This window comes from Tribolium madens, unplaced genomic scaffold, assembly GCF_015345945.1.
Source record: "Tribolium madens isolate multiple individuals breed KSU strain unplaced genomic scaffold, Tmad_KSU_1.1 Scaffold_91;HRSCAF=231;Tcas5.2_LG7, whole genome shotgun sequence".
Lineage (NCBI taxonomy): Eukaryota > Metazoa > Arthropoda > Insecta > Coleoptera > Tenebrionidae > Tribolium > Tribolium madens.
In genome coordinates, this window is record NW_025401063.1 from 1,677,173 (window position 1) to 1,688,935 (window position 11,763).

The 11,763-nt window shown below is 29.7% G+C and overlaps 1 protein-coding gene across 1 annotated transcript in view; it reads right to left on the minus strand.

Moving 5' to 3' along the window:
• The window catches only part of LOC123010626 (influenza virus NS1A-binding protein-like), a 10,987-nt gene extending 3,299 nt beyond the window's left edge, over window positions 1–7,688 (minus strand). The window contains exons 1-6 of the mRNA XM_044407663.1: window positions 7,558–7,688; window positions 7,368–7,397; window positions 3,011–3,165; window positions 2,302–2,505; window positions 894–1,070; window positions 333–841 (exon numbers count right to left, since the gene is read on the minus strand). Of these exons, the coding sequence (XP_044263598.1) occupies window positions 333–841; window positions 894–1,070; window positions 2,302–2,505; window positions 3,011–3,165; window positions 7,368–7,386 (1,064 nt within the window). The 5' untranslated portion in view covers window positions 7,387–7,397; window positions 7,558–7,688. The remainder of the gene's footprint in view (window positions 1–332; window positions 842–893; window positions 1,071–2,301; window positions 2,506–3,010; window positions 3,166–7,367; window positions 7,398–7,557) is intronic.
• Window positions 7,689–11,763: the final 4,075 nt, after the last annotated feature.

The window sequence follows — 11,763 nt, forward strand, 5'->3', positions numbered from 1 at the left end:
ATTAGTATCATAATCTCAAAAGTTTAAACAATTAATTTTTTAACAAAAAAGTGTAAGGTTTACAAAAAAAAAATGCACAGTAACAATTCTTGTAACAAACTCGTTGTCTAAAAAAAAATTGTCGTAGGTTTCCATTTAAAAATAAAAAAGTTACTATGTTTATCTGTAAGTATAAACAAATAATTAATATTCAAAATTTTTTTTGAATAGCATTTTGATAGCCATTGCTCACCTATAAATTTATTTGCCAAAAAATTTGATAGTTTCGGCAGAATAACATCGTTTCCAGACTTTTGGAACATCCTATATAACAAAAATTAAAGTAACTATACCTCAACTGGATTGACAGTGTTGACAACCTGCCACCTAGGGTTACCAACGCTAGAAAACTATGCTCCCCGACTTTCTCCGAAGCGATTAAATTCCAATCGGGTTCGCCTTCGAATTCAATTTCTTCGCCGATTTCGCGATTGTAGATTAAAACTCGCGGTTTTGACGGTTGACCCAAACATTTGCGTTTCGTTTTCGCATTTGTGTTGTTATTTTTCAGGGACATTTTTTTATAATCTTGGACTATTTCTGTGTCGCTTACGTCACCAGTTGGTAGACTTGAGCAATCCTGTAGGGAATTATCGATGGCTAAATACAACATGAAAGTCTTATTTGATAACATTTCAACGCTGAATGACTCTTCGTTGACTTGTCTTTTGATCCATTCTAAAACTAAGCGACAGAGTGAATTTTGATTCACCAAAGACATTTCTTCGCGTGATTGGTTGAGGACCTCGATTTTGGCGCAATGTAAATTGAGGACGTCGTTATTTTTGCAGATTTTGTCAAACTAGAAGTGGAATTTGAGGAATTTATCGATTTGAGGGAGGGAAAAAACTCACTTCTTTAGCGATGAATGCGTCGACTTGTTGGATAAATTCCTTGTTGCGAGCAATTCCCGGTAGAGAACGGATTTCAATGCAATTTTCCACAGAGAGATGTTTTATTAAGTGTTGGGCGCATATCCGGGTCACACGCTCCATTTTCAGGTGGTTGGCGGCCAGAAAAACGGCCTTAACCTGAAGGAATTTCAGCTTTTTACAAAAAAAATTGACATCAAGTTGGCAACATTGAAATTACTGCATCAAGTAGGTAAAAAAACGAAAATCTAAATTTGGCAACACTGACTCAAATTTAATTGTCACAATTTTATATTCAATTTCAGACGGACGGCTGCTGGCAAAGTCGTCACTTGAAATAACCTTGTTTATCACCAATAATTCAGTGTTGCCAATTGATTTTTTTGTAAATATTCAATGTTGTCAACTTAATTTTATTGCAGTCTTGATCTGAAGAGAATTTGAGCAAAAATAAAAATAACTTATTTATTGAAATTAAGTTGGCAACATTGAAGTGGGTCAAAAACGAAAATCTAAATTTGGCAACACTGACTCGAATTTAATTGTCACAATTTTATACTCAATTGTCATTCATTTCCGACAGACGACCGCTGGCAAATCCGTCACTTGAAACAACCTCATTTGTCACCAAACATTCAGTGTTGCCAACTTAATTTTAACTTGACCTGAAGAGGATTTCAGCAGTTTTGACTTTTACCAGCTAAAAACGGCGTCTTCAGCTCAAAAGCATACTTAAACATTAAAAAAAGCCAAAAATAACACCGCTTTTGGTCTAATATTGTGATTTTTGGATGAAAAACATGTTAAAGCGCTAGAAAAAGAATAAAATAATATAATTTCGACTTAACTTGGTGATTTTTCAAAATCTCACAAAAAAGTTTAAAAAAAAAAACAGAAAACACTATTTTCGAATAAATTTAGTGTTTGTTGTCTTATTTTTGACTAAATTTTGCTCAGAAACACGTTAAATCGACTAAAACAAAGAAAATAACATGAAAGAGCATCGTTTTTGGCCTAATTTAGTGATTTTTTAATGAAAAACGTGTTAAAGCGCTAAAAAAAAAGGCAAAAATTATATAATTGTAGACTTAACTTGGTGATTTTTCAAAACCTCGCAAAAAAAGTTAAAAAAAACAGAAAACACTATTTTCGACTAAATTTAGTGTTTTTTTGGCTTATTTTTGACTAAATTTTGCCCGTTAAATCGACTAAAACAAAGAAAATAACATCAAAGAGCATCGCTTTCGGCCTAATTTTGTGATTTTTGACTGCAAAACGTATTAAAACCCTCGAAAAAGACAAAAATAATAAAACCCAATAGATTGTCACAATTATCTCACAACGATTCAATGTTACCAACTTAGTTTTTTTACAATATTGCCAACCTTACCTGATTATACTTGACGTCGAGTTGGCCGGTGTAGGCATAGTCGACTAAGATCCTCAAGGCGTCCTTATTAAAACCGCCGTTTAATTTAAACGTGACGACATTTTCTAGGGGATTTTGTGCTTGATCGTTGGCAAAAAGCTCGGCGAGATAGGGTGAAGCGCTCGCCAGAACGGCTCTATGCGCATGAACTTCGGTATTGCCAACCTATACGAACGAAAAAACCCCAATATTATAACACCAGAACCGTACTTGAGTTTTTCTATTTAAAAAATTTAAGTTTTGAAAAAAAAAAAAAAATCAAAAGAAATAAAATGGAATTACCGTCACCCATTCTCTACTGTTCTGTAAAAACAGAAAACATTAAAACGTTCTTCGTGCAAAAGAACGACAATAATAAAAAACGATTCTAGTAAAATTTTTACCTACAAAACACGATCGTTTCTGCAAGAAAATCTGATAACGAACTAACGGAAAAGCTTTGACTACTCCTAGTATGAAAAAAGACTTAAAAGCTACTCACTACTGGTTCAATAAAATTCAATTATGACGAGAGGAGAGCACCCAGTAGTGTAACTGACCGTAAACAATACCAACATTTACTTATATTCCGGTCAATCGTGCGATTAAATTTGAGTCAAAGGAGAAAATGACGACAACACGATTGACCGAAAAGGCGTAAAATGTGATGTTCTACAGTCAGTGCACATACGTGAAGAATGACGTCACAAAAGTGACGATTTTTTCGCATGGTGTTGAGGGAGGCCAACATATGCGTCTTGTGGATGTCGTCGGTGAACTCCAGTTCGAATTCGGACTCGTCCTCGGGGTGGTTTTTTCGCATTTCCCCCGGCTTAGTGGAATGACCTGAAAATATGATTTTTCTTCAAAATTGAGGAAACGTCAAGGTCGAGAGTGCACGATCGATCGGGTCCGATGACCCGACGAAGCACTAGAAATGGACAGTCTAGGACGATGTTTCTAACAATAAATCTTCTCGAGGAAAAGTAAAACAACACAAATTGTCCTCAATCTTGTTGAAACAACAGTATTTATGTAGTTTTTTCCATTTAAAAAATGAATGAACTTTAAAAAAAAATTGTTTTATTTCGTTCGTTGAAATATTGGTTCAAAAACAATTTTAATTAGATAAGTGTAATTTTTAAATTATAGTCATTGACAAAAAAATGTTATTTAATAAAATTTTGTAGACCTCAAAAACTAAAAAAAAAATGTTTCAAAAAATTTGATCCTTGAAGAACGATCATATTTCTATACTATTTTATAAAGCACTAAAAATTTTTTTTACAAAGTTGATAGTTTAAGCAAAAAACGCTTAGTTCCACATTTTTATTCACCCAGTATGCATAGTACACAGTAATAAAAAAAAATAATCCAAATCCATTTGGGAATATAATTGTTAGTTTTATATAAAAAACAAATAAATTTTAACTTTATTACCCTCTGGAAAAATCAAAGAAACGTATAAAAAATTATACAGCGTGTTTTCTTAATATTACGAAAACCACATATGAGAAAACAAATGTTAATTTTTGGTTATTTTTTTAAACAGCTCTTAAACCAATAAAAGCTTCGCAAAATGCACCCTAATTAGTTTAATTCACAACAAATGTATTACAAAAAAACTCAATTCACAACAAATGTATTACAAAAAAACTCATATATCTTTGAATAAATAAAAAGTGAAAAATTGCTTTTTTTATAGTACATACTTCATAATGTACTGAATATTTTTTCAGAAAGTGGATATTTTAAGCAAAAAACGCTTAGTTCCATATTTTTATTCACCCTGTATGCACAGTAATAAAAAAAAATCCAAATCCATTAGGGCATATAACTGCTAGTTTTATAAAAAAAAAACACAAATTAAGAATTTTAATTATATTACCACACTGGAGAAATTTAAAACGCGTATAAAAAATTTATACAGGGTGTTTTCTTAATATTGCGAAAAATTGCAACCACATATTCTACATCGAAAAATAACGCTAATTTGTCAAATAAACAATAGTCCTATAAAGCTTCGTTACGGATATACAGGATGATAAAATTTCATAATAAAAATTAAAATCTATTAATTCCCTCAAAACCGCTTGAGTTATTTTCATAAAATTTTACAGGCTTTGTGAGTCACTAACAACGCTTATTTTCGCGCAATTAATTACTTTTTACCCCTACCAGTAAATAAAATAAATGTTAATTTTTGATTAATTTTTGTAACAGTCGTTAAACCAATAAAAGCTTCGCAAAATGCACTTTAGTTCAATTTACAAAAAATATCTCATCTATTTTTGAATTTAAAACTGGAAAATTGCTGTTTAAAAAAATGCAGAACTCAAAAACTAAAAAATTGTAAAATGTATTCTTAAAAAACAATCATATTTCCATAGTTTGTACTTTATAATGTATAAATAGTTTTTTATTATACTACACGATAAAGAGATTGTTTATCTACGAGTGAAAATGTTAAATTCACGAGTAGATAAACAATTTTTATCGTTGTGTATAATACAACATTTTTTTTCTATAGCAGGACTTCAAGTTTAAGATAAAAAAAAAATTTCAAAGAAAATTACAATTTTTTACACAAAATGGCAATTGTGTTGCTCCGTTACTATGGTTACTAAAAAAAATGAAAACATTTTATCTACCCTTGCTGTTAAAGTGCTACTTAATCTACTCAAAAAAGTTAATAAAGAAATAGTTTAACATCTACTATAGAATTTTTTTTCTAATAAAGGCCTATTATTATTATTATTATTATTATTATTATTATAAAAGATATTTTAAGCAAAAAACGCTTAATTCCATATTTTTATTCACCCTGAATGCATAGTGCACTAAAAAAAAGGTATAAAAAATAAAAAATTACAAAAAACAAAAAAAAATCAGAGGAACGAATAATTTCATTTGAGAAAAAGTTAATTTTTGGTTGATTTTTTAACAGCCCTTAAATCAAAGCTTCGCGAAATGGACTTTAGTTTTTTTTTTTTTTGGAAAAAAAATGGAAAAAATGGACTTAAGTTAATTAGTTTAATAGAAAAATACAGATACGAGACCTAAAATGTTTAGTCTCAATAGACGTGAAACTAAAAAAAATAGCAATTTTTTTGCTTTAAAATTTATTGTTCCGTTTTTTTGGGCCATTAAATAAAAAACTATACAGAATGTCTCAGAAATAAGAACCACTTCAACCTCACGCAAGACAAAATTGAACAATTAAAAAAAAATGTATTAAAAAAAATAACTCACCTATTTTTAAATAAAACAAGTGGAAAATTTTAACGAAAAAATATTACACGCCACTGGAGTGCTTTTTATTGTTTGTTACTATGCCAACTTTTATTTTTATAACTCTATCACCTTAGATACATATAAAATTCGGCGCGTTTTTATAGCAACTAAATAGTTGTCGACTCGTTTAGGACGAAAAAAGGGTTTCTAAGTAACAATTTTCTATTACAAAACAATTTTGTATACTAAATGTGCAATTTTCCTTTTTGCGAATACGAAAATAGGCTATCGTAGATAGGCAAACAATGCAATTGTTTTTTTGGGTAATCTTCAAGGGCCACTTGATTAATAATCGATAATACAAATCTGAGTGGCTATGACTGTCAAGCCAACCAGATTAAAAAAATTAATTTACAATTTAAATGAAACAAGTGAAAGTCAATTAAAAAAACACCAATTGAAAATGATTAAAATATCTCCACGTGGTGTTGTCGACCTATGAAGGTTATTTTTTCGATAATTCAAGTGATAAAAAATGAAAAACTTTTTTTTTTCTTCAACCGATTTTTTTAAAACCACAGTCAAGGCTTCTATGCAATGACCTGAACTAATTAATCCACATTTGTTTTGCATTAAATGGAAGTGAGAAGGTCGCAAATCAAGTGATCTGTGTCTAAATGATTTTCGTCTAGTCGTCTATGGAATTTTTTTGTCAACTGTCAACAGTGACAGTTGTCAATCGAAGTTTGAGGTTAATTAGATTCAATATTTTTTAAAGCGGCATTTTTTATTTCAATGATAATTCCATAGACGACTAGATGTTGTACAAAACTTGGCCTTCACAGCACACTTGAAATTTTGTGAATTGGTGTTAATATACGAACAACAACGTTCTAGAAGAAATTTAATACCAATTTAACGTAATTGAATAAAGAGTCGTACTTAAACAACAATAAAAAATTGTTTAAACTTCACTTATCACCAAATTACTCACCTTGAGAAAATATTAGCAACACTAATAAGCAGTCATAGAAAACTAGGAAACTATAAAAGTGCATATTTTGTATTTTTCCCCCTTAATTAGTGACCTTGAGATGCACCCTCAGGTGCACAAACGTTTCCTCTTTGTCTCCGAAATCGATATTTGTGACTGGCACAAGAAAAGTGACCTTGAAATAGTCAACGGCGTAATACATCGATCGTCCTTCGAATTTACAAGGTCACGATTCGAAAACAAGTGAACAGGTAAATAAACAAACTGATTCGAGCGGAAGCAAGAATTACGCATTTGGGGGGAAATTTTTTAAGGCCGGGTCACGTCTACCTGAGTTTTTTTTTTCTCTAGTGATAGAAAAAACTCAGTATACAACTCATGGAACAAAGACAAGCCGCCTTGATGTCCTGGAAGAATTTCAAATGAAACCAGTTTTAATAGAAATGACCCAGTAGGGGGACTTTTATGTTATCTTACAACAGGTTTACAAACTAGGAGGAATTTATGTCCCTAGAGCCACATTTTTAAGACTTAATAGACTTGTTGCAATGTTATATCATCGATTAAAACACCCAGAAAACCAGATGGGTTAAATTTGGACGTATGTCGTAACTTAATTGAAGTAACATCTGTCAATTTATTTCAATTGTTTTATTAGTAATAACAGTTGGTAGCACTGGATCGATTAGAAAACGGTAATTGCGTCTAATCAGAAAATAAATATTTTAACTTTTTCGTGACGCATTGTCCCATTAAATTGATAATGGGTTAAAACAAATGGTAAAAATAGCCGCCTGAGAATAAATGGGGTTCAACTCACCGTTAACTAACGACGCCATGGTCCAAATACCTGGAAAACAAGACAAATATATTAGGAAAATCGTGGAGTTTTCCGGGATGAGTCACTTTCGCGGCTTAGACGAAACATGTGAGCGGGGTCTTCGGCCGTCTGGTAGATGGGATTTTTCGTGATTCCCCTAAATGGGATTTGGGATGGAATTGGTACTTACGATCACTCGAGGCGATGGTAGTTGTGATAAGACTGGATTGTCGTTAGGTTGTATGCGTGTTAGAGTTTAGCACTATAACATAATAAACGTGACTGATGCTTTCAACTGCCATATTGTAAGCGGGATATGATGGTAGGAAGCGATCTTATCGACCGGTGAGGTTACAGGTGCCCGCAATACCGGCAACGCGTATTGTTGGTTGTCTACATTAGAATTAATTGATTTGGGTTGTTTTAGTAAATAAATAAAAACAATAACAACAAACTAGTCTATTTATTTTTTGACAAGCTTTTTAGTATTTAAGTCACGTTTTTAACACAAAAATATAGAGTTGTATTGTTGGTTACCGATGTTAATATAAAATACTTGGTGCTTGCGGTGTTTTTAGTACTCAAATAAGAATATTATGACAGTTAACTAGTGAATTCATTTTAAACGTGTTTTTTTAAAATTTAAGTTGAGTTTTTAACACGAAAATACAGCTTAAAAAATGTGTAAAATTTGGTGGATGCGCCGGTCTATGTTTTTTTTTATTATCTAATTGGTCAAAATGTTTTTTTGTAAATAAAGATGTTTTTAGAGTTTATTACAACTTTGAAAATATTTACATGTTTTTATCTAAACGTGTCATATTTTATCTCTTAAGTTCTTATCAAATAATCTAATTAGATAATAATCTGTTTAACTAGCAAATAAAGTAAAAATTTGATTTAAAAATTACGCATTTTTGTAGAGTTGTATAAATTTGTGCATTAAATTTTAATAAAAATACAAATATCTAGAAATATACAAGGCGACTCAAATAACTTTACAAGAGTAACAAAACAAAATTAAATGCAACCAGCTATACATTTTTTCATTGAAATTATTGTTATTGACGTTTCAGAAACGTTTGTTATATTAAAAAAAAACACTAAAAAGCAATCAAAACAGAAAGTTTTTAGTATATATTTTCTGTTTGTTCTTCTATTGCAAATTTTTATTTAAAAAGCCATAATTTGGTTATATAAATCTCTGAAATCGTAATCATGTTTTATAAAAAACACTTTGTTTAATAATTTTTGGCAATAGTTAAGTTATTAAAGCTCTCATCAGTATTATTTCGGACTAAAATGTTCAACGTCAATTTAAAAAGAAAATTCCACTACTTAATATTGTTTTTTTAAAGAAATAAGCAAACAAAACTTCAGAAACTGCTGGAAAACCCCTGAAAACCAATAAAAATTTTCAGGTTTTTAGCTTAAAAATTTTGAGAGAAAGCCTTCTGGAAATTTAAGACGTTTTCCACCTCCAAATAAAAAAAAATGAAAACATACAACTAAAAAATTTAAGCTAAATTTAATGTAAAAGAAACAAATCAAAATTTCTAAAACAGAAATAGTATTGGTTGAAAAAATCAAGATTAAAAAAATTGAATCAAAAATTGCAGAAAAAGTAACGAGAGACAAAAGACAAAATTCTTAAAAAACAACAACCAAGATCAAGATTTTTTGATCACATTACAGGATTTAGCAGAAGATTTAATGATAATAATCTAGAAAAATCTAGTTTTGAAAACGATATTGGTCGTGAATTTCTGAAGAGAAAACGAAAAATTAGAAAAAGTGAAAAAAGCAGAAAAAGAAGTGCAGAAATTAGAGGAATTTTGTGAGTCGAAGAAACAGAAAGTTGTTCTTCGAAGATTCTAAATGATTTACTTTTTATTTTTATTTTATTTCAAAAATAGAAGTATTAGCAAATTTTTTGAAAAAAAAAATTAAGATTAGAAAAACAGTGAGACGACACCAAAATCTAATTTTAGATAACGAATCTTTAATTACAGTGTAGAATTTAACAAAAGATTTAATGATAATAATTCTCATAAAAGTAGTTCAGAAGACAACAAATTTGATGTCAAATTTTTCAATAAAAAACATGGAAAATAAAAAAGAAAAATCGATGGCAAACAACATGAATCAAAAATTGCATTGTCTAGAAGAAGTAAATCAAGAAAAACCAAAGACATAAAAAAACAAAACAAAAATTCAATTCAAAAAAAAAAAATTAGAAAAAACAGAGAAACAAGAAATGAAAATTTAATTTTAGAAAAAGAATTCAAAATTAAGACTTTTTCATTAATAATCTAGATTAAACTAATTTAGAAGACGATAATTGTCACGACACAAAAGTAACTCGATGACAGAAACTGGGAAAGAAGTGAAGAAATTAGAAGAATTTTTTTGGGTCAAAATATCAGAAGAAACAAAGATGTTTTTTGAAGATTCTAAATGATTGAATTTTTATTTTTATTTTATTTCAAAGACAAATATTAGTAATTTTTTGAAAATAAATATCAAGATTAGAAAAACGGTGGGACAACACCAAAATCTAATTATAGTGTAGAATTTAGCAGAAAATTTAATAATAATAATCCTCAAAAAAGTAGTTCAGAAGACAACGAATTTAATAGCAAATTTTTCAAAACAACATGAAATCAGGAAAGAGGTAACCAAAGACATAAAATTTTTTTTACAAAAACAATAAAATTAGAAAAACAGAGAAAGATTTAATTTTAAAACAAGAATTTAAAATCAAGATTTTTTGATTAGTAATCTAGATTAAACTGGTTTAGAAAACGATGTTTGTCACAACACGAGAAAATAGAAAAAGCGGGAGAAGAAAAACTCGATGACAGAAATTAGGAAAGAAGTGAAAAAATTGAGGGATCTAAAACGCCAAAGTATCAAAAAAAAAACAGAAAATTGTTCTTGAAAAATTCAATTTTTTTTTTTATTTTTTTATTTTATTTCTAACAATAATTTTTAAAAGTAATCAACTTCTTGTCTGTTAACACTAATCTGTTGAGTGCTGATGTCAGATATAAAAATATTATTAATAATAATAATGATGAAGTAGCGCTGAAATGAACATTGCTTAAACCATAAATAATATTTTTTAACCCATAATTTATTCCAAGTATTTATTAATGGCCCAATTAGAAAACATGATGTCACGCTTATATTTTTTAGCAAAATTACTCATTTCTTAATAAATATAATAACAATATAATAAAAAACCCAAGAATTGGCCATTTGGTGAAAAACCCAAACAAAATGAGACATCCATTTATCAGAACTGTCCCAGTTTACTTGATCAAGTGTCACGATTATTAATTAATAAAGCCAAATATCACTCAATCCGACATTCCACAAGTCTTGACCCCTCGACAGCCAAAACAAAACAATATAATACGATTCAATATTCCGCAATATGCAAACAACATTTGCTTTTCTCATTGCACAAATCCGTTATTCGGAATGTAAAACGCATTACTGGAATTATTGAATCAAAAAAAAAAATCGACATTTTTATCGGTTCTGTTTCATGCAAGATAACAATCGCAAACTGCGACAGTTATCACAGCAATAAAATAAAGTAAAGTAGGCAAAAGATAAGTGACTTCTCCCAGAAGGAATCCTTATTTATTATTAATTTATTACTTATTTTTCGCTACTAACCTTGTAACATTATATTTTCCCACTCCAAATATGAGCGTGCACAAAATTTTCCTTTTTTTGGTCGTATTTCGCATAAAAATGCAAGGATTATGTCAGACATTGCGAAAATGTGCGAATTAAATAAATACACTTTTTATTTTCAGGGTTATCTCAACACAAATAAACAAAACCGAATGTAAAATTGCGTTTATGGCATTTTTTATCCCCGAGTGGCACACAACGTTTTCTCCAACACCGCATTTGGGCACTATGGCAACCTCTAGGTTTTAGTTTCCATGGAAACATCTCCACCTATAACAGGTGTAACTATGGCAACCTGTTTTGATGGTTTCCATGGAAATGGCTATAGTTTTCATGAGTATTTTCAGGTTTAATTAATTTTCTGAAAATTGAGTTTGAACACTGTTTTATTTCGAGTAATTGCGAACACAAGTGCGGAATGTTAATTGCGAATGAATAAAAAGCAACGAATAAAAAATTGTAATAAATCATGGGATTTTTTGATCACATTACGGTATTTAACAGAAGATTTGATGATGATAATCTAGAAAAATCTAGTTTTGAAAACAATATTGGTCGTGAATTTCTGATAAAACGAAACAAAACATTAAGAAAAGTGAGAAAAAAACAGAAACTGAAAAAAAAGTGAAGAAATTAGAAGAAATCTTTTGGGTCAAAATATTATAAAAACAGAAAAATGTTCTTTAAA